The sequence below is a fragment of the Argiope bruennichi genome, chromosome X2 (assembly GCF_947563725.1).
Source record: "Argiope bruennichi chromosome X2, qqArgBrue1.1, whole genome shotgun sequence".
In the NCBI taxonomy this organism is placed as follows: domain Eukaryota; kingdom Metazoa; phylum Arthropoda; class Arachnida; order Araneae; family Araneidae; genus Argiope; species Argiope bruennichi.
In genome coordinates this window covers 89,151,049-89,175,113 of record NC_079163.1, presented here as the reverse complement: position 1 = coordinate 89,175,113, position 24,065 = coordinate 89,151,049, and the positions used below count along the sequence as shown (strand labels likewise).

The following is a 24,065-nucleotide window of genomic DNA, read 5'->3' as shown; positions in this document are numbered from 1 at the left end:
TTAGATTTAATGTAAAGTCGTCTTTAAAAAGGAAATAGGGATTTTAAACTATGTTAGTCAATTTACTTATTTGCCAGTCTTTCTTCTGAAAAGTAATCGAATGCAAATTCCACATAAAAAAATACCTGATATTGAATTTTGTTTGCGGATAACTTCAGTATTAAAATCATATTACATTGATGAAAATGTTTTTCAAAACAATCATCGTTATCAATTTTTAGTTCCTTTTAAAAAGGAACCTAATGAAAAGTTTTTTATTATTTCATATAATTTATTAAAGTCTTTCAGTATATTTGATATTTTTTAAATGCATAAAATATATAAAGAACGATATTTTTGAAGTCCGAACTATTAAAACCTACGTAAATATATAAATTGAATACAAAGGAGATCATTCCTAATGGATTAATCTAAGGATTATTTATCTCTAAAGAAAGGAAAATAAAGAGTATTTGTCAGTATTAAATATTTTTAATTTGCTTTCTTCTCCTAAATGCTCATGAAAATAAAAATATGTATATTTGGATTCATATTTCGAACTGTGGCGCGTATCTTTTGAGAACAGCTAAAAGGATCAATGCTAAATGATTGAATCGACTTATGAAATGTAAAAGCAAAGAAAGAGGTATAAAAGTTATCATTTTTTTTTTTTTTTGCTTTTGTGTTTTTTGAGATTACCTCTTGTAATTTTTATTATATATCTCCGTTTACTTTGCATCAAAGTTCATAAAATTTAGAAATTTCATGGAGAGAAATTGTTTTATCAGAAGAAAGAATGCAGACTGGCATTGAAAAATTTCAAGATGATAGGAAAAAAATATATATATGAAGACTGGCATTCAAAAAATTCAAGATAATATAAAAAAAAATATGAAGACGATCTTTTACGGAAATGGGTTTTAAAGCACTTGGCACATTACAAAATCATATGACATTTTTTATTTCATTTTAACGTAGACTGTGAGCAATAAAAAGTGTTAGAGCATTTTTTTGATGAACTGTACCACTCAATTTAGGTATTTATATTTATCTTTATATCCCTACTTGATATAAAACGGGTTGCATGCTACAGAATTCTAATAAAATTTTGAAAGACACCCTCAGTACTTCCACATTTCTTTATTTTTGTAAATGAAGCTAAAATTTACATTGGTGACAAAGTAGTAAAAATATTTACAGCTATGTATGCATTAAGTTCTACAATTCTTATCATTTTCCAAGATCTAATTTACGCTTTTCAGCTAAAAATCCCAAGGTCTTAAATTTTTTTAAAATAAAAGAATTTGATTAATTAATGACACTTATTGGGATTCAGTCTCATCAAGTATTTTTCTAACAGAAAACCTCTGAAATGATCTTTTCCTGAAATATCTGAAAATGGGAAAAAGAGAGAACGATGATTGTTATTGTTATTCTGATTAAAACAGCTTCTGTGAAAAAAGTCTTTCAATCCCGAAAGCCTTCTAACTGTTTTACTGTTAAATGGCACTTAAAAAGGTCGAAAATTTAAAAACAGGCTATTAAAGGACGTTTATTTCCCATGTTGTCGTTTTTGAAGATTAAAATAAAATGGCAGATTTATTCATGGGGTATATTGAAATATCATTAAACTTTTATTAAATCTACTTTGGAGAACTATAAATTAATTAATAACATTTTAAGCATTTCTGCTTAATGTGAAGAAAGTCTTTAGAAAGTAATTCTTGCATATTTTGATAAAAATGCACAACATATTGATTTTCTTAATTTAAAAAAAGAAAAATAAGACTATTTTCAGAATTATGTGAAAAGGGGGTGAATTCCTTACAGCATGCCGCTTTAAAGTGAAATAGAAAATGACAATTTAATGAAAAACGAATATCTTCTTCGTTGATCAACAAGCATGAAATAGTTTCAAAGGATTTAATATAAGATGTTCCACTTCAAATTAAATTGTGATTAAATTGTTTCTAATGAAATGGAATAGTGTGTGGCAACTCAAGTATGTAGCTATAAATTTTGAAACCAGAATAAAAACTTCAAATGTGATAGAAACAAATGCCATTGCAAGTTGCAGAAATTTAAAAATATTTTGTCATAGAAGATGTTTTATAGACATTGATGGAGCTAATGTTTTCTTTCTCAAAAGCTTTGTTGTCAGAAAATTAAATCAAAATTGGTAAAAGCAGATTTTATTTTTTACAATGCTACAAAGCTTTTAAGTAAAATACATTACCAGTATAGAAAAATATTCTTTGTTTTGCCAAGGATAACGTTTTGTTCGGTGAAACAGTGTCCTAGTAGATTATATTTGGCATGGCTAATAATTATAAATTGGGGGTTATGAGTTTTATCCTCTGGCTGTACTCATAACAATAGCTTTATTTACAGATAAGAAGACATACGTGCTCTTTAGTCACGAATTGCGACCGATTGCCATTCTGGCAGTTGTAAGATTTCCAGGTTTTATTTTCCTCCAAGCGACAAGCACATTTCATTGAATGTACTCCTGCCTATTGTAGAGCAATGTAAGATTTCTATCAAGGTCGTTTTGTACAATAGAAGATGCCATATATTCTCTATTAAAAGGGTTGACCCAAGAACTTTAGTAGGCGTGCTAAATATAATGAAGTGGAATAAAAACCGCCAAGATCTGAGACATATCGCATATTTTTTGATTTTACAAGATGCAGCTGTTTTTCAAATGTTGAGACAACTTATTCACCTTGTCGAGTAGAAACAAGCATATTAACATAAATTTTAATTTATAATACAGCCTTTTCGGAAACTTTAATTCAGCATTTGTACTCATTTTTGCTAAACAGTTGGCGACAACTCAAGTTGATAGCATTGAGCAGTATTGCCGGTATTGTACAATACAAATACTAAACAGAGCACAGTCAAAATTATGCCGACTATTATCCTATTCCATTTAACGGTAATTAATGTACTTGATCATCCTTTAGTTCTCAACACTAGTAATCGATATTCTATTAAAGAAAACTTTATATTTAAAACGAAAAGTGTTTCATTTCACGAAGCTTTACAATCCTAATACACACTAAACTTTGGCTGTGGTGATATTATCTATGCAACACAGAGTTATTGTGAATTTTGTGGATTTGTATGTATTTTTTGTGAGTCTGTGGGAAGAAAACATCACACACATAAACACACGCACACGCACACGCACACGCACACACACAGAGAAAGATAAAAAGTAGCATTTATTATTGAATAACTGTTTGAAGATGTCTTTCGATTGATTTAATGGTCCTGATTGCGTCATTAGATTTTTCGTCATATTTAAAAATGTCTTTTAAGCACTGATGCGCTTTTATTTGCCTAACTTAAATAATTTAAAAAACAAAACAAAAAGAATGTAATGCCCATTGGCAAATTGTAAAATAGAAACAAGAATAAAACATAAAATAAAACAAACTTATACCTAAAACGAAGGGTCCCCCCCCCCTTTATTTCTTTGCTCTTTAAGTTTGCGTCCATACCTTCTATTTAAAAAAATGTCTTTTTTCTATTTGTCCTACATACGCTTAAAATTTGGCCCATGATTTTAGAATCCCCTGTAAATACAAACATCCAGCATAATTGTAACGTAATTCCAAAGAGGGACATTTCATATGCAGGTATGGTGGCTGGTTCTCCCTTCTCTTTTGGTACAATAATAGCGAATGATTGCTATCTCTACTCGTACTTCTGCATGAGTGATGGACATATAAACTACGTCATAATAGGGGGTATAATACGCTTACCATACTACACTAATTTTCGTGGCGACTCGGTGAATTGTTAGGTTAGTTGTTTGTGTATAACATAGATACATTCCATACAATACGTAACAGGGTGAGTTGCCATATTAATGAATGATTCATAATAATTATTTTATGATGAATTAAGCGTTCATGTTCAACATCATATTTCCTAACCCATTCATATATAGACGATTAATTACAATAAAGAGCAGGAATTAATATTTTATTGTATAATAGTGAACATTTTCATCCCTCAAGATTATGATTCCGATACTTAAAGAGACTAATAATATAAAAGCTGGGAAGATTAAAAAAGACAAGGTCTTTGACTCATAATTCTCTTTAAATATATGACATAATTTGGTGAAAATATTAAATAATTGAGAATAAAAAATCAGTGATATTAAATTATAAATTGATAGATTATAGGTAGATAATACTGCATACACATACATGTGTGTGTTTTCTTCATAGAACAAAAAGTAATGTTAAATTGGCAGATTATTTAATCCATACTTATAAAGGTATGAAGCTTTAATGAAATTTTGCCCCAACTATCTAAAACTTTAATTATAGGAAGGATTAAAAAATGAACGGATCTGAAAATTTAATAAAATGCTTATTAATTCAGTTTTTAATAGCGTTCTACGTTTGCCATTTTCTTAATCTAAAAGTATATTTCAACATCACCTCATTTAGCTGTGGTGTCTTTTATTAATCTAAGATTTTGAATGCGAAAATGAAATTTTTCTTTAAATTCTTGTCAATACTTAATTAGCTACAAAAACTTTCTTTTTTTTCCAGTTACCCTCGATGATTTCCAGATTCTGCGGGCAATTGGAAAAGGGAGTTTCGGAAAAGTGAGTATGATTAAGATTTATGACTATGATTTAAGATTCTGACAGTTTTCAGAAGACTGTAATTTTTTAAAATTATTTTATTATAATTATTTTTTTATATTGAAAATGCGCAAGGGAAATTGCTTATCAGAGGATAATATTTATATTTTAATTTTTATCGGTTGCTGGTAAATATTTTAGCTATAACTATGATATTTTAGCTATAACTAAATATTTTAGCTATAACTATCCATTTTTTACTTAAATCCTCTATGGTGACAATTATATTTTGCAACATTCATTTTTAAAAACTTATAACAACTTTTATAATTTATGAATCTTTATAAGGAAGTACTTAAAATTTTGTGATCCAATACAGCATAACGATCAGCCTTGGATGTTTTATGTATATTTAATAATTCATCAGTTTTAATGGAAAAGTGCAAATATAAGCAGATTTATTATTTTAATAATTTTAAATTAAACATTTTCATACGTTTAGAGTCATGGAAATAAATTAAAGCTATATAAAAAAATATCTAACTGATAATTTAAAATAAATTAGTAGGAACTTAAACGTTAAATTTTAAAACTTGAAAACATAAAAACAGTAAATAAATTGATGAAAATAAAATAACAATAATATTTAAATGAAGATAATCAAGTATCAAGAGAAATTATTATTGCATTAATCATGTTGAAGTCAAATTAAATCTTAAGAAGTCTGCTGAAAATTAAATTTGATTAATATTCTTTCGGCTTATTTGTTATTATTATTTTTTGCTGATAATCTAAACAAAATGTCATCAGCACTAATTTTAAAAGTTTCATTATTGTATGTAAGGAATGATCTAATAATTTATGTGTGTTTATTAAATGCTATTCCATTTATGCAGTTGAGAGACAGCAGGTGTTTTTCAATTCGTAGAACTGAAAATTAAAAATTAAGTATCTGTATATAGATAACCAGCTACATCATTAAATAAAAAATACATTGTTATTAGTGTACTTCAAATTAGATTTTTTAAAAATTTAGACATTTTAATTTTTGATTATGATAAATAATATAGAATCTTGAAATAATAAATATTTGTTCCAAAATTTACAAACAGGCGATGCTACTCTTATTTAATACAAATTTTATTAAATTGATTGATTAGTTTATAATTGAGTCCGAAAAATATCAAATTAGTGTGTTTTGAATAGTGTATAGAGAGATCATTAATATATAAAAATTCGAAACTCTTGTACAGCAGAAAGTGAAAGAAATATCTATTACAAAGTTGCGTATTTATAAACACGAAACAAGCCAGATTAAGTAAAAGTTAAGTTTTCAAGTTCTTTTTCTTTCTTTAGCCACCGAAAAAGAGAGTAATTTCTTTATCTGATTACTTTCTGAGCAGATTAAGCCAAGCTTACTTGGCCAAATCCCTCTGATTGATACAAATTACCTTGAATCCTCCATCAAGAATTACCTTGAATCCTCCATCACTTTCCTCCGATTCTTCCTTCTGCAAATACAATTAACCGTAAGCACAACCGTTCACATATGGTCTCCCCTATAATGCAATTTCTAAACGGGAGTTTCAAGATTTCATTTATAAAAAAGATGTTTTCTCAAACGGTTTACTTTTTCATTAGCCATTTGTCATTTGGAAATTATATTAATAAATATTTTGGAATTAGGCTTTAATTTAGAAAAAAAAGAATTAAAATTTCTTTAAAACTTTCGAACTAAACTTCTTGTCATATTTGTAAAGATTTAATTTTGCAATCGATTTTTCATTTTTCTTCTGATAGAGTTTTCATATTCAGTACACTTGTGTGTCCCTGGTGACTACGATCTATTTTAATACTGAGAGAATTTAATTATTAGTTAACTATTAATTAAATTAAATATTAATTCCGTACGAGTGACACGGGCTGATAATGAATTTGAGGGAAAATGATTCCGAGCTTCTATAAGAAATATTTATAATACTGAATTATTTATTAAAGACTCGAAAATAGAAAGTAATAAAATAAAAAAAATCATAATTTTTAGTATATTAATAAAAATGTGTTTTAAAAACTGTTTTCCTTAAATTTATTCTTATTAATCAACATTTTTTGGAATAACACATTATTTAATCACTTACTTTTTTGCTTTCTTTGTTTTTGGAATGATATGAATTTATTAACTATTACGATATTCAGGATTTTCAGCGAAAAGTTTCTGTGCTAATACTATTCTGAATAATTTATCTGCTTTAAAATATTATTTAACTAATCATATAGTATAATATTTGTATTTTTAGTCAGATTTTATTAATGCAAAAAGGCTTAGAGTGACTTCAAAATTTATGTTTATGAAGAGTTATGTTTATGCACGTATGATTTATGTATCGCAATGGCGGAAAACTAAATTAACTGTAAAAAATGTAAGTTAATAGAGGTGGAATTAAAGGGAAACATGTCTCACATTAATGCAAAGAAAACCGTTTAAATTTTCCTTGAATTCTATCGACTTGAATTCCACTGAAGTGTACATTTTACCAACCAGTGTTCTAAATGAATCTCTTTAAGACCACTACCCTCGCGTCATGCTCAATCGATTGTTGCATCTAGTAATGACGTAAATGAAACAATATTTTCTCTCAACGCCAATTTCCGTTTTTTTCTTTTTGTGCGTATGCCATAAAATAATGACATCTATCATATTGTTTGACTTGAAAAATACCATTAATGCTCACCAAATCACTTTCATTTAATTACAAAGGGAGAAAACATTGGAAATTATATGATGAAATAAAGACAAAATATTGCAATCTTTTGAAGAAAATCTAATATGGTTTCATAATATCTACTATTCATAACAATAAATAATAAATTGAAGGTTAAAACGTAGAAACTAATTAAAAAAAGAAATTTCTACCTTTTACTATATTAATAAGAGTATAGTTTTTAAAACACTTTTTACTAAGTTTATTCACAAAATTGTTTGGACTAAAAGATGTTGAATTTATCTTAAAAGATATCACCAGGAAAGATTTCAATAAATAATGTGAACTAGTCTGCAAGATTTTCAAACCCAGTTCTGGAATTTTCCCCTGAATGTAAACTAGCGCTATCTCTTAAAGCCTACCACCTCCTATTGATCAATCTTGTTCTTCGCTTCTGAATTCCCTAACCACCTAAATTAGTTACTATCCCAATACATCTCTGGTGACATTTTATGAGAGTTTTATAGGCCTGAAACAACCTATCGCAAAGCAAATATTCGCTAGGACCATGGGTGGCATTGGTTTTTATGGATGTTGATTTTTGGTAGAGATTTTGCCGGAAACCCATCTTTTCCACCTACGTTTTGCTTCCAAGTGAACGCAATTAAAGTATCTTAACATTTAAAGATATCTATCTAGAGATTTTCATGAATTTCTACGTTTTCAATCTCACTACATATGAAAAAATTGGAATTATAACTGTTTGTTTGTAAGTGAGAGCAATAACACAAACACGCAACAAGCTAGACGGAGGAGACTTGATATTTGAACGGCAAAACTCTAGAAAGATTACAGTTAAATTCTAAAGGAGTAATCACCATAATCATAATAATACTCTTCATAAATGTACAAAAGTCTTTTTGAGATTTCAAATGGTCATTATCCGGAAACATGTACTTCATTATACTTCTCAAAATCAAAATCGTTTAAAAACCCTGCAAAGAACAAATATTCTCCTTCATATTGTTAGTGATAACAAAAGAAAGTTAAAATTAATGAAAGATAGAAATATGAGAAGAAAAAGTTCTAGAAACCATTTATCTTTTATTTATATATCGTTAGAAGGATAGCTAAGTGTTGTAAAGATGTGCTGCCTTGAAAATTTTTAATTCGAAAGATGACACAAATATTGATCATTAATGAAAATTTCATAAAAAGTGTTTTAACTAATTAGAAAGTAATATTAAGATGATCCTAATAAAGGTAAATTTATTACGGCCAACAATGCCAGCAATATATCATTAATTTTGAACCTGAGTAAATAAAAATTTATCTGCTACTACTTCAGTATGAATACTTTTCTTCAAGACTTTTAGAAAATGAGCATAAATCAGACGTAACAGGGTTGAAAACTTAGAAAATATGCGGATATTTCATCTTTTTTTTTAGTATTGAAAGACTATGTACTTTTACAAGACTTTTCAAAAAGGACCGTGAACTTTTTCCATTTAAAATTTCTTTTCCGCCATTTTTGTCAAAGAATGTTTTCCCAATTTTCATACATACATATGAACACGCAAAGGGAACAAATAAATCTTTGATTAACTATAAATCTTCTAAATTTATCAAATTCATCTAAGAAATGTATTTATGACTTGAGAATCTGGTATTCCTTTTCGGGAAAATTTTTCAAAAGTAATATAAAGTAAGTACTCTCCTGCAGAATGGAGAAAAATAGATTCGAATCCGATTTCACCAGAAAGTTAGAGTATTATGAGGACCTGGTGCAAAGTATATCTGTTTATAACTCACAGAATGGTAAAGAAAATAGAAAAATGAAGTGTGTAGGAAGTCTGCAGGAATGTTTCGACATCAGAGCAAACACAAATTCAATAGATGTTTTTCCAAACTAGGCGCAGATGTCATTAGTAAGTGCTTTTTCTATGTAACGGAGATGTCATTAGTAAGAGCTTGTTCTATCTAAAGCAGAGGTCATTAGTAAGAGCTTGTTCTGTCTAACGCAGATGTCATTCAACATGCGTCATTAATTTGACAAAATTAGTCTCTTCTGCTTCTAACTAAATTCTTGATTGAAGATTTGAAGTCAAAAAATATTTTTCTGAGTTCAAGAAATTTTTTTTTTAGTTTTTGTTGCCCCGTTTTTCGCCCACTCTGTTAATTTCATCCTAGATTACTAATACCCAAAGAAATAATTTCAATGCGAAAAGGAACTAATGATCTATTTCTTCTAAATGATTGATTTTTTATAAAGCAAATGATTTATTTCAATGGAGACACAGAATTTAAAAACAAGTTTAAATGATTTCGAAACCTTCAATAACATCTTGCAAAATTTCTAGAGTGGGCGATGGCTAAGAGTTTTGCTTATCCTCTTTCGGTTGATTTCTTAGAAACTGAATCAGAACATCAAGAATTTTCATAGTACATTTAATTACAAAACTGAAGCTAAAAACAGAAATTAGTCATTCACAGACATAATTCGGTACGAAAATTAGTGAAAATTATGTACAATTCAATCGGTATATGACTTTTTAGATGAATTGGCATAACTAACAAGTTTCAAAGCAAACTAAGTCATTTAATTACATAAATAAACTGAGCTATTCATGGATTAATCAGATTATCTGTTCGACAGAGATGGATTTAATGTTCGAACATTTGATTAATTAGAACACTTGTGAATATCTGTAAAAATTTTAATCACTAAATAAATCACTAAAATGGTTGAAAAAATTATACTTAATTTCTTTTTTATAATACATATTGAATTGTAAAGTTTTTTGAATCAATATACATCACTATTAGGTTTGAATAGCATGATCTAAGTCATCTGTTCTACATAAAATAATACTGCATTCTTCACTGGACATTTCAAACCTCTGAAATTATGTTCTAACTTTTGGAAATGATTTTAGTAGCAAATGGTTTCACTGGTGTCTGTCATCTGTCAAAATCTGTCACTTTTCTTAATTTTAACAGAAAAAATTCCTTGCCTTAAATTGTTAAAATTCTTAGAAACATTTTTTTTGACTGCCTTAAGCAACGAAATCTTGTTACAGAAAACGAAGCATTCTTTTATTTACTATCGTATGAAATAATTTATTGTTAATATTCTGATTTTTAAATCGGTGATGATATGATTACATGACGCTGCTGATGTTGCTAGAGGCTGAGTAACAAAATATTTGGGAACATGCAAAGAAATAATTCTATTTTTCTAATAATTCTAATTCTATTATTATCTTGTATTTTGATAGATATTGCAAGAACAATAAAAACTTATTTCTTTTTCTTGAACGATTAAGTAAATTTTTTGTTTCGTCTATTCACACCGTGAAAAAGTTAGAAATTAAAATTTTTAACGGATTCTTTAATCCGATCAGTATTAAATTTCAGCATTTTTCTGAATAGAAAATTTAAAAGTAGTCTATTTATTGTCATTTTTTCACGTCACTCTTCATTCTTGCTTTGAGCATATAATATCTTGAGGTAATTAAGTTCTTTTAGTGCTCAAGAATGGTTTTTCTATGTTTTAGAAGAGTCGAGTTTAATTTCGCAAAATAAATTATTATTTTTTTTTTCTGTTTTGAGAAATAAGATTTGTTTTTGGGATGAAAGAAAAGTCCTTAAGAATACAATATCTGCGAAATTTTTTAAAAAAAATTTGAAATTATATATGAATTTCTGCGTAAATGATATTGAAAATTTCGGATGTTGAATTATCCATTTTCAAATAACGGAATCATACAATTTAAAAATTTCTTTAAATACTGCTTCAAGCTCTGTTTGAAAAAAAAAACATTAACCTCTGTCATCACAGCACCTTAAAGGCACCTTTCTTTATCGAAAAGCATTGCAGTTCCATATTCTATATACATAGCCATATGAAAAAATTACAGGACTAGTTTTGTATAGTGTCAACAAATCGCAGTGATAGTTGTACCTGTTGTGATTTGCAAATATTGATAAAGTAATTCTCCAGATGAAATTGCTGCGTTAATGTAGAATGTTTTTGTCAACGCATCGCTTGTCTATGATTATTTAATAAAGAATCGAAGAACTTCATCAGGACATTGCGGTCTAGTTTCATTGGTATTAGCAAATTGCCAAAAATTGTTGCATTTCCAACGATTGTAGTTTGCCTAATCAAGTCGTGTATTTAATACATTTTATTAATTAACATTGGGAGTTGTTTCAATGCAGTCTTTATAATTGCATGCGTACAGCAGTTTATGTTTATACAAATTCACTTTCTGATGAAATTGATGAAAAATCGAACAACTTCTTCTGATATGAACTTCTTCTATGTTTCATTGGCCTAGTTTCTTAAATTTACGGGTGTCTATCGATATAAGCACAATATATAGCTACAATTTGTTGTTATGCAAAGTTAGTTCTGGAATGTATGCTTATATTTCAGCCTTTCTACTATTTATCATGATTTTACTGAATTCTATAGATTAATTTATTGTCCAAAATCCCTTTTTTTTATGATTTTCGCTTTTTTTAGAATGTCGAATTACGAAGGAATTTTTGGAAATAAGTTTCATCACTTTATTTCTCGGAGAATCTGTATTATAGTGTGAGAAAAAAAATTCTATAACAAAATACAAATGTTTGGTTTTTCCTTATAATCGCCACCGATATTAACATATTTGTCATATCGCGAAATCTATTTCAATAAACCCTCTGGTAAAAATCAGCGCCCAATGATTTCAGGAATAGTTCCGTTGCCTAGTCATCTCTTTGTTATTTCCAAAGTGACACTCCGAAAACGATTTGTACACAGGGGAAAAGGTGAATATCTGATGGTATAAGATTTGGCCAATGGGTCTGATAATTCAGTCTCTCTTAACTCAAACAATGAATGTGTTCTGTTGTGAGGAGTTTTAAATTGTTATTCCAGAATAGAATTCTCCGATTTAAGGGCCTTGATTTCTTAGGTCAAATGATGCAGTTCAGTATGCTGAATGAGTGGCATATTTTCCAGCAGTCATCTTTATTCTGTCCTGGTTTGCACTCGAATGTATTCGATTCTTCCGATTTGCTCTGTCTTTCTTTTCTGTACTCAGCACATATGTAATTGCTCCTTTATTATTATTTTGCCCATCGAGATCCGTCTTATGAAGATGTGTTTTTTCACTTTGTGATAAAGGTTCGTTGCGCAATAAAGTATCAAATTTTTTTTCGAAATACCCCTTGCAGATTGCCTCTATGGCAAATATAAACTATTTTTAATGGCATAAATGTTAGTAGGAAACAGTTAGCTGTTAGTTTTGTTGTTACAGAAACTTCACTTCCGCAGTGTATCAGAGAAGCAGGAAGAACTAGTTCAAATCATTACATCGGATGTATTGCTTGAAGAATATTAGCAAGGTATTGAACAATGTCATTTCCTACTTCTGGTGAAACAATGATCTTTCATAGCGCGGAAACCTTAAACCATTCTGCTTACAGCATCAATTTTGACCTAAAAAGATTTTTGAATAAAAACTCTTATTGCGATCCTAGAACTAGCAAAAAATCCCTATATGATTAATTAATTATAAATTAAAAGATGAATATAATTAAACTCGGTACCTTAAATTTAATTTTACTTTTGTACAAATATCTTTTATCTAACTCAGTTAGTAATTCAAGCAGAGAATGGTAATCTAATGCGAAGCTATTTTTAACAGCTGATTGAAACTCCAGATAAAACCATAAAAACTCTCAAATCTTTTTCTCTCAGATTTTTCAAAATTTGTAACCAAAAATAGTTAAAAAAAACTTAACTGATTTAAAAATCGTCATTAAAAATTTCTAATTAATAATTTTTATTATAATTTTCTTTAATTAACTATAATAAGGCTTTATTTTTAAAATTCATTTCCTTAATTTGGAATTTTCAGAACTTAAAAGCGGTCAAAAAATGAAAAAGTTAAGGAAGAATACATTTCTCTAAAAGAGATTTCATTAAGTAAAGATGTTGGTGCTAATCATGGTATTGTAGAAAAATGTATAAAAAGAAATCCATGAGTAATACAATGCATTCACTTTTGGTAGCTTAACTTATGAACTTGAGCCTTTATATATTAGATGTAAAGGTCTAGGTCCAAATTTGATTTTATAAAATTAAAAAAGCAACAACAAAGCAATTTTATTTTTAAGTGAGGAAAGCAGCAAAACTGCAATATAAGTGAGCAAACTTCTTTTGAACTGTAATATAAATGATAAATTTTCAGAGATAGAAACTAGTACTACTGAGTTTATTTCCGTAGCTTTGTACAAAAAAAATTGTTTGTGCAATAAATTATCCTCATTTAAAAACGTTTTGGAGTTCCAAAAACGTTTGGAATTGTAAAAAAATTGCAATATGTTTCCATGAAATAAAGTTTCAGGATGTAATGGGTCGGATGAAAAATTCGAATTAAATGGTAATAGGATTTCTGATATTTAGACATATTTCAAAAGTGGGAATGTGCTATTATTTTAGTCCAAAGTTTCCTGTGAAGGTTTAAATGAATGGCACAATCATTAACTAAATATGAAAACACCATTCTTTTCATTCTGCATTCACACTTCATTTGAAGTAAGAATAATGAAAAAAAAAAAATGAGTAAGAAGTAAATGCAAGTAAAAGTAAAAGCAAATTACGAAAATCTTCTGCAGTGTTACTTGGTCTGTAATTGTTCAACTCTATATCTCTCAGATTTTCGCGTTAGTTATATCTCATTATGTTTGAAGATATATTAATTTAAAATATTATAAATCACTATGTAAAAATTTCGATTTATGAATCCCTCAGTGGCTTCTTTCTTATATTTATATTTTTAAATAAAAAGCATTTACCTTCAATTGTTGAAAAATCTGACGCAAAAATCTAATTCTAACTCATAAAAAAATGAAATCTTCCTTTTTTCAAATTGAATTACATTCTGTAACACTAACATTTCCATTTAAGCGTCTTGTTGAAACTCACTTCTATAAAGAACATTCCAAACTTTAAAAGTTACTAATTTTCATTTTTAAACTCATCTTAATGCAAATTAATGAAAATAAGATGTTAAGCAGAGAAAGGAAAATTTCTTTCTAAAATACGAATTATAATTAAACTCCAGTTTTCATAAAATGAAACAAAAATCCTTTGGATGATAAACTATGCCTGCATTTAGCAAATTTCTAATATATTCTTTTTAGTTTATTTGTGTTTTTTTTTTCTTCTAAATTCTCTAGTTAAAAATCTTATTTAATTTATATTTTCTAAATTTTTTTCTGTTTTTTTTTAAATATATAATTGTCACAACGATCACTATTTCACAGAAATCTTAGTTAGGAAGTTGAGTTCATTTTAGTGCATTCAGTGCCACAATAATAGTGTAATTCTTAGAAGACCTAAAATCAATTTTAATTACTTCTTCGAAGCAAATAAAGATTAATTGCTCCAAAAGCGAGCGTTTATACATTCCCCTTACTTTTGCAGTTAGTGCTTTTTTTTTAAATCTCTAAACAGCCATTAAGACGTATCTCTATGGAGTATAGAATCCAGGGGTCGAGAAAGATTCCACAAAATATTTCACTAAAAGTCAGTTTGTAGAGAATTGTTCGGGTTGTTTCTCGAGACTAATTACGAAGGCGTTCTTCTTAAGATTCTTATACTTTTTAGATTTTTTGTGACTGTCTCTGAAGATATATTAATTGGCATTTCTGTTACTTCTATTAGAGAATGGAAACTCAATGCCGGTTTTTATGGGGCAAATGATTTAGATGCGTATTTTACGTAAGTGGCCCTTAAGACAGAAAAAAAAAATCGACCTCCGAATATTTTTTTCTCAACCCGTTGCTGAAAATAAGTAAGAAATTAGAGAATTGATCTACTATTAAAGCAGCTATTAAAAGGTTTTTATTAAAAGGATTCTTCAAGAAAATGCGGTGAAAATATATTAAAAATTGAATAAGACATGACATTTTTAAAAAGTTCTATTAAAAAATGCTTAAAATTTTAAACTTTAAACTTCTGAATATGAAAAATATTCTGAAATTCCTAATTTTCATTTTACATCCAGCCAATTCAAAACAAAGCAAATTTTGTCTAAACCGCAGAAAAAATATTTTTGGGCACCGAGTTTCCTAAAGTAAGAAGGATCTCCTTAATTACGCTTTCTTAGAAATTTTTATGTATATAAGAAAATGTGCTGTGAGGGATTTCTTGAGTTTAATGCGATACTTCAGTCCCGATCCGCAATTTGAAAAAAAAAAAAAAATCATCAGAATATCAGCATAAAAGGATAGGGAAACATGGTTCTATTAGTCGTAAATTCGGCCTAATGTTTTATAAAATATTTTTATTTCAAAAATTCATGTGTAACCGATCCTTATTATAACAGAATGATATTTATTTTTTTAAAAAAATTATTTTTGCTGATTTCGATTATTTTTCCGAATATTTCCGATTATATTCCGATTATTTTTCGGAAATAATTTTAGCCGATTTTATTATAACCATATGGTATATTTAGTAGGAGGGAACATACATATTTGATTTGAAGAAAATCAAATTTGAATTAAAAAACATCTTTTTAAATTATCTCAGTTGTAAAGGAAACTCTAAAGTGCTGTGATCAGCCATTTTGCAAGCACATATTTTCAGATTTTATATTATCGTCAAAGCTTGAAAATCGTTTATGAGCAAGCACATTACCTAGATAATCAGTAAAATAATGGATTTGTTCCGTTAAAGTGCGGAATTGGTTGCAAAATAAAAGTTTTTCCTCATCGTACCTAAATAATTTGCACATTAAATTCTCCGGAAAAAAATTTTGTTTTTCTAATTTCTTTCCTTCCTTCTTATCTTTTCCTTTCGGCTTTGTGAAGTGGTTGCGCGGTTGGAAAAATCAATTGTGATGTCAATGAGAGCGTTTTATCATGCTTTTTGAAAATTCCTTTCCGTAATTATGATAATTCTTGTACATTTAATTATAATACTTTTTTTTCATTGATTCTTTTAAATTCTATTTCGTTCATAATTTAACTCCAACTTTATTCGTCTTCTGATCTTTAGATAAGAAAAAAAAATTAATAAATGATAAAATGTTTCAACAATTCTCAGTATTTTTAAAAAATTATTATAATTTTTTTTATCTACTGATTATTATTAGTTACCTTATTAATTCTCATAAAAAATTAACATGAAAGGGATTATATTAAAACTCGTCAATTTCTGAACATTTAATACTATCCTGCATATTATACTAAAAATAAGATATTCATAATTTTTATTTTAGATTACTTTTAACAAATTATTCAAGCGAAGCATTTAAAGAACTTATGTGCGCACCTTCATTCCATCCAAAATAATGGAAACTAGTTTCAACAATGCATTGTTTCACCTTTAAAGGACAGTTAAACACACTTAATGCATTTCTGGCGAATCAGTAAACAATATTTAAACTAATAAACCAATTCAACATAATTGTATTTCAAAAGATTTTATTTTTGATGAAATTAAATAAGTGATAGTCTTTTGAAAAAATTGAAAATCTGAAAAAGTAAGAGGAATATAAATGCAATAAAACGAATTTTCTCTTGTTGTAAAGTAAAAATCAATATAGTATTTTTTTGGAACTTTCTGACAATGAAAAAGGTATGTCGCTCTTCAGAATATTCTTTCTCAAAACGAATAAAAAGAATTTCATAAGTGAAAAGAAGAGTTCACAGAAAAATATTTTATATTAAAGAAATTTTATTCTAATAACTTAATGAAAAATCTAAAAAAATTATGAAATTGAATGAAATTGAAGAATGAAATATTCAAGCAATTACTAATCATAAAATAAAAAAAAATATTCATTGCCGAATCAAAATGTTTCTGATTCCTTTTTGGTTTAGAAGCGTTGAATCAAAATTTGAGTTTGGAGACATTTTCGTTGAACCTATTATATTTAGTTTTGTTAATAGTTGATAATCATCTTATTTTGAAATGTAGAATTACAGCGTGAAAGTATATATAGTTATTTATTTGAAATTTACGTGCAAAACAAAGCAATTTTTTCAGAAATTAATTATCTATAGGGGTGTTCTCAATCATGTTACGGTTACCATACAATACGGTTTCACACGGTTAAATTATCTTGTATATATATGTAATCTAAGACAAATGTTCATCAAAGGTTAAAAAAGAAGCAAAAACTGGATTACAATAATTGAATAATTAATTATAAACACACGAATATATTCCGCATATGTACAAGTAAATAGTATATATCTTTGGTGTAAGTATCATCCATAGCAAGCACATACACACAAGGTTTAAAAATAACTCAAAACTATATGCCTAAGATAAAAAATCATTGCAAACACACATATCCCAAAACATACGGAAAAAATCTTTAATATTCCCTCCAGTTTTCGACAAACTTTTAAAATACATTTTTATTTAAGTCAAATGGAAACTTTGTCTTTTAATTTCATTTTGTTTTGTCATGAGTTAAAATATATATTTTGCACTGAGAATTTACTAACTCAAGCGTAAATTAATCTACATATATTTAAGCTTTTCTTGAAAAAAAAATCAATTAAATGTCTGCTCTCTGCACGCAGTTACCATGAAATGTGATTTGGCTTAAACTGTTATCCTTTTTTACCATTAATTTAGAATGCAGTTAAACAATGCAGAAAATTTCCAGTTTCCAGAAAGAACTGATTAAGAGATTCAGAAGAATCGTCACTTAACAATTCCAAGAATGTTTGTTCAAATATTTATGATGTTTCGTATTAGAGTAAGAATTTAACGTTTTTTTCTTTTTCTTCGTGGTAGATTGAAAGTTTTTCTCTTAATTAAAAAGAAAAAGACGAGATATTTCGTCTTAGAGATTCAAGCGTCCCAGTATTTTTGAAAACTAGAGTAATATGAATAGATGCCTTTTTTACTGGAAGTATTTTAATTGATAATATATTGTGTAGGTTTTATTTCTATAAACTACGCTAAATTCCAATGTTCAAATAATTTCTACTACAAATTATAAGTAATTAACAAAACAATTTATAAGAAAAAATGTCTCTTTTTGCCAGGAATATTTGTAATCACACAGAGGAATAATTACGATTTTCCCTGATTTTTAATTAACAAATCTTCATAAACTGCATTAAATTTCTTCATATTTTAAGCCATTTTTTATTTTTTTGAGAAAAATGTTTTTCAAATACTTTCCGAGGAAAAAAAAAAAGTGTTAAAATTTTTGTTTTGGAATTAAAAGAAAATGTATTTTTTTCTTCTCAATCGAATTTCATTGTTAGCGTTTTGACTTAAAAATCTTAACGAAAAACAAAAATCATTTAAACAAAATAACCCGGCATGTTGTACTTCCTATATTAATTAACTTCCAATGGTTATTATGTAGAAAACAAAGTAATTCAGAAAATTCTTAATTATTCAAAAGTCGTGGCACTAACGTGATAAAATTTCAATGTGGACAATGTGGAATGATAAATATAGAAATAAGCTGCAAACTCAATGTATAAGATTTAATTTTTATTACGAATAAAAAGAGTTTTTAAAACTTAAAAACTTAAAATTTGCAAAGGTGAAATTTTGCAGTCGACGTTTCATTCAGTTCCTGATGCACTAGATATCTAAAAATTTATAAAGCTGAGAATTAGCGATGGCAGTGCAATATATGTAAAAAAATTCAGATCTTTATTATCAGTTAATTAATTTTAATTAAGTTTTGATTCCATATGATAGGTTCCATCTGATAGAAAATTTGAGAAACAATTTAATGCAAGTTTTCACAATATTTATAACAATGAATCATGAAACGTATTAGAAATAAAATGTGGAAAATAATAAAGTTAAATTAAAAATACAATTTTTTAGTACATTGAAAAACAAATAGCGAATTTTTAAATTAAAAATATATCGGTCAAAACAGAATCGTAAAAACATATAGCGCTGTATACGTTTATAGTATAGGATACGTTTTAGCAATTCTTATAAATAAGGATCGTACAACTAGAAGTTTAAGCCATATCAAATGAAAGAAAATTTCTCAATAATCATTAAAGTATTAAATGTGATATTTAAACTATAATTTTCTTATAGTATTTCAATAATTACCTAACATTTTTACAATTTTTTTTTCATTTCAGAGTTTTGATAAAAAAAATTATTTTTTTCTGTAAAGATCTAATAAAAGTACATTTTATAAAACTTTATTGAGTTTTACTATCCCACTTAAATATTGGGTTCTACACTTAGCAATTCATATTTTTACTGTACTTTTGTAATTCCTGAGATTGCTTTGCTTTTATTGGTAATTTTTGTTATATCCAGATAATAGTTTCTTAAACAATAATTGTGAATTATACATGAATAAACAAGAGGGAATTATAGCTAAATTCACAAGAGAAATGTATTAGAAAATAAAATGTGTAAAATAATAAAGTTAAATTAAAAACACAATTTTTAAGTACATTGAAAAACAAATAGCGAATTTATAAATTAAAAATATATCGGTCAAAACAGAATCGTAAAAACATATAGCACTGTATACGTTTATAGTATAGGATACATTTTAGCAATTCTTATAAATAAGGATCGTACAACTAGGAGTTTAAGCCATATCAAATGAAAGAAAATTTCTCAATAATCATTAAAGTATTAAATGTGATTTAAACTATAATTTTCTTATAGTATTTCAATTGTTACCTAACATTTTTACAATTTTTTTTTTCATTTCAGAGTTTTGATAAAAAAAAAAAATCTTTTTTTTCTGTAAAGATCAAATAAAAGTGCATTTTATAAAACTTTATTGATTTTTACTATTCCACTTAAACACTGAGATCTTTACACTTAGCAATTCATATTTTTACTGCACTTTTGTAATTCCTGAAATTGCCTTGCTCTAATTGGTACTTTTTGTTATATCCAGATAATAGTTTCTTAAACAATAGTTGTGAATTATAGATGAATAAACAAGAGGGAATTATAGCTAAATTCACATGAGGTTAATTTAGCTATAATTCCCTCATGTTTGTTCAGATTGTTAAATGTTAAATATGATGGAATTTATATAATCGATGAGTGTCGAAGCAGTAAAAGAGTCATTATGAAAGTTCCTTCTAATTGAATAATACGTACAAAAATTCTATTGACATGAATTATTATGTATTTGCAAAACGGAAGATCTTGTCATTTTTTTCTAAAAAGCAACGTGCTGAATTTGCGCAAAACCATCTATTGTAGATAAAAAGTGAAGCGATATACTAATAGGCCTTCATTTGCATCAATCTTTTCTTTTCAACATATGGTAATTCAACATATGGTAAACATATCAAGCATATGGTAACATATGATAACAACATATGGTAACATATGATAACAACATATGGTAACATATGATAACAACATATGGTAACATATGATAACAACATATGGTAAAATTATTGTTTTTTTTTATTTTATTTTAGCTCCAATTTATTCGTTCCTGACTATAACTTTTGAAAATTGATTTCCTTCTTAATATAAAGAAAAAGCTCGTTAATAATGTACACAATTTTTGATAATTAATAATATTAGTATCATATTCCCACTGTACAGTGATAATTAATATTGCTATTGAAATTTCTTAAATAGTGTTAAAATGTAAAGTGCGTATTACTTCATTAAATATATTGGCCCTCGAGTAAGACGGCGTCTTTGAAAAGGAATGCCATTTCCAAGCAAATACCTTGACATTAATTATGCTCATCCTTATTAAATAGAGAATGCAAACGCACTGGTATTTCAAAAATGGTTCGAGCAATCTCTTTACTCCTGAAATGCAGAGAATTCTGAGAACTTCGAGAACTGAGAGAATTCATTCACATTGATGGTGTATTGATTAAATTAAGCTAGAAATGCCGTATTTTTTCAATAGCATTAATGCATGATAGGACTGAAATTCTTGATGATAACATATTTCAAATAATAATCTTTTAATTTAAACAAAAATTAAACTTTAATGTTCTCAAAGTATGTAATTATGTAATATAGTCGTAGTTTTCAAAAAAAAAAAAATTGTAACTTAAAAGTATTTTTCTGCATTTTGTTCACATAGTTTAGCGTTGTGCTTGTATTTCTAGCATGTTTAACTTCAAAAATGAGTTATAATACTAGTATATATTCTTCTTTGAAATGTAATTATTTAATACTTCATCTCATTTTTATTCTATTTCCATCTTTCTTAGCCTTTAATTTCTCCTATAGGAGTTATACAAAGAGAAATAACTGTAATAATCATAATTTTCCGGCAGATATATAGATTTGTTTCAGACTGAATTATACAGTGTGTAAACGATTTATTAGATTGGTAGATGGATGAATGAAATTTGGTATATGATCCAATACATAAATACTGTCCTTCTGAATAAAATTTTGATCTAAATTTGGGAGGAGATAGTCTGCATGCCTACCCATTTATGAAAGCGATAAATCAGAAATACAATAAACGACATAGACGAAATTTAGAATATGGTTTTATCACAGGATTTGAGGGTGTGTATCACATTTTACACCAAATCTATAAACTGGTAAACTGTATGTTAGTTTATATCTTCATGTGTTAGTAAACACGATAAATGAAAAAAAGCAACACATTAGGTAAATGAAATTTAGTATTCATAATTTTTGATCAGTGTAAAATGGTTCAGAGGATGCCCACAATACATATTCGATTTTTTTCACAATGATTATACAGACTGCACCTTGTTGTGCAAGCACTAGAAAACAGTGTTTAGTTTAGTTATATTAACTTCCCGTTTTAAAAGTAACACTAGGGCTATTTTGGGACAGACCTAGTAAATTTTAACCGTGTTCAGATGATAAGGACGACACCTAAACTGACACCCCTTTTTTCAAACTTCCCCATTACACCAGCGGGACGAGAAAGTCGAGAGGAGCACTCTCTGGCTGGTTTGCTTAGACTTACCGATTCGTAATGTCAGCAGTTTTATAACTTAACTCACATCTATTTCAAAAAGCCACATTCTGAGACCAAGGGAGGGAGGAGAGCTGAAATCACTCTGGTGACATTAACTGTAACTGACTGTCTCAGGTAGTAAAAGCAGAGCCATATGGAGCTGAAAACTTTCAGTGCAGGACGAGTGAACAACGAATATTCTGCTATTGAACATTTCTTTCTTCTGAGTTTTGTATATAATTTTGAAATTAATGTTTTAAATTTGTCCAAGTCTAATAAATAATCGTTACGCTAATTGGACTAACTAATGGACGCAAATTGATTTCCATCACAACCTAAAGTTCAGATTATTTAGATTAATGCCCTATTTGAAGCTACACAACCATTCAGTTAAGCTGGATGTCGCAATTTCCAGTCATTAGCAGTTAAAAAGGGCTATAATCGCCCCGGCAACATTTTTTTTTCAGGCTTTCGCATTCCGTCAACAGGGATAAATTTGACCCAAACAGATTAAATGTGAACATAAACATAGGATAGATATTTTGAGAAATCGGTTCTTTAATCCGCGAACCGGAAATCCGGAACCAGATACTCTGCCACGAGGTCAGGGCAGAGGATTTATGACTAAAATGGAAGAAATTATTACTATAAAAATATTACAGAACTGCAGATAATTCGTTAAACATACTGAAGAACACTGTTCGTAAATATTTTGTCTGAAATCTCGAATATAACCCACCATCTAATGTTTTTGGGTTTTTTTTTTTCGAAACTTTCCACATATTTTGTTTTAAGGGATTTCCTTTTGAATTCACAGTTTTTACCCTAAAGCTTTAAATTCTATAATGTTCCTTATAAAGAAAGAACTTCTAATATCTTCAAAGCTTTTTTTATGTTTCGAAACCTCTGCTGAGGTCCTTTTGTTTCCGATACAAAAGGATGTTCCGTTAATATGCGATACATCTACCTAGGAACGACTTTTTCCGGATATATTAATCCTAGATTAACTTGATGGTCTATCATATGAATATAGAAAAGAATAAATTAAGCTAAAAGCTTCGAGTAACTTGATGCTAAATATGCGCTGTATAATTAGACACTGGATCGCATGTTATTGGACGGGTTAATTACTTTTTAAGCCGATGTGTTTATTAAATATAAGCAACACATTCTAGTTGCAGAGATGACTTTTCCTGGTTAAAATTATCTTTAAGGGTAGTTTCTGCAACAATTATGAAGGAAATTTCAGAGGAATAATTTAATGATTATGTTTCTTACGGTATCGTCTGAATAGGCGCATTTTAATGAATTAAGTCACGTGAGACATTATGCCATGAAAAAGTATAGGCAGGAAATGGGATATATCTTAAGTAATCTTATTTGTTAGATTAAACAAAAAATCCAAGATATTTGAGACTCCCACAAATTTCAAGCTTTTGCGCAAATTTTGTTACTTTTATTTTCTTGTATATGAAGCATAAAGCGAAAATATTGTATCGGTGAGAAATAAAAATTTCGATGGTTTGAATTATATCAAACTGTCTGTCAACATGTTAATTCAAAAAAGGAAGATTTAAACAAATTAAAATTGACATGACATCTTTACATTAAAATTATAGATTTCTAATAAATTTTGAACGAAATCATCAATAAAAAATCTATCTATTCTTTCTTCTGCATGTGAATACTACAAGTCAAAAACATAAGCTAGATGAATGGAATTTGGAATATGTTTTTACACATATAAATTGAAAACATGCATTAAATTTGGGACCACATCTACCAGAAAGTGGTCTTATTGTCATAATGCCACTTTAT

At 27.9% G+C, this 24,065-nt stretch overlaps 1 protein-coding gene across 1 annotated transcript in view; it reads left to right on the top strand.

Annotated features, from left to right (window-relative positions):
• Positions 1 to 24,065, top strand: part of LOC129960955 (serine/threonine-protein kinase 32B-like) — a 108,552-nt gene that overhangs the window by 5,939 nt on the left and 78,548 nt on the right. Inside the window, exon 2 of the mRNA XM_056074732.1 lies at positions 4,554 to 4,609. Coding sequence (XP_055930707.1) covers positions 4,554 to 4,609 — 56 coding nt within the window. The remainder of the gene's footprint in view (positions 1 to 4,553; positions 4,610 to 24,065) is intronic.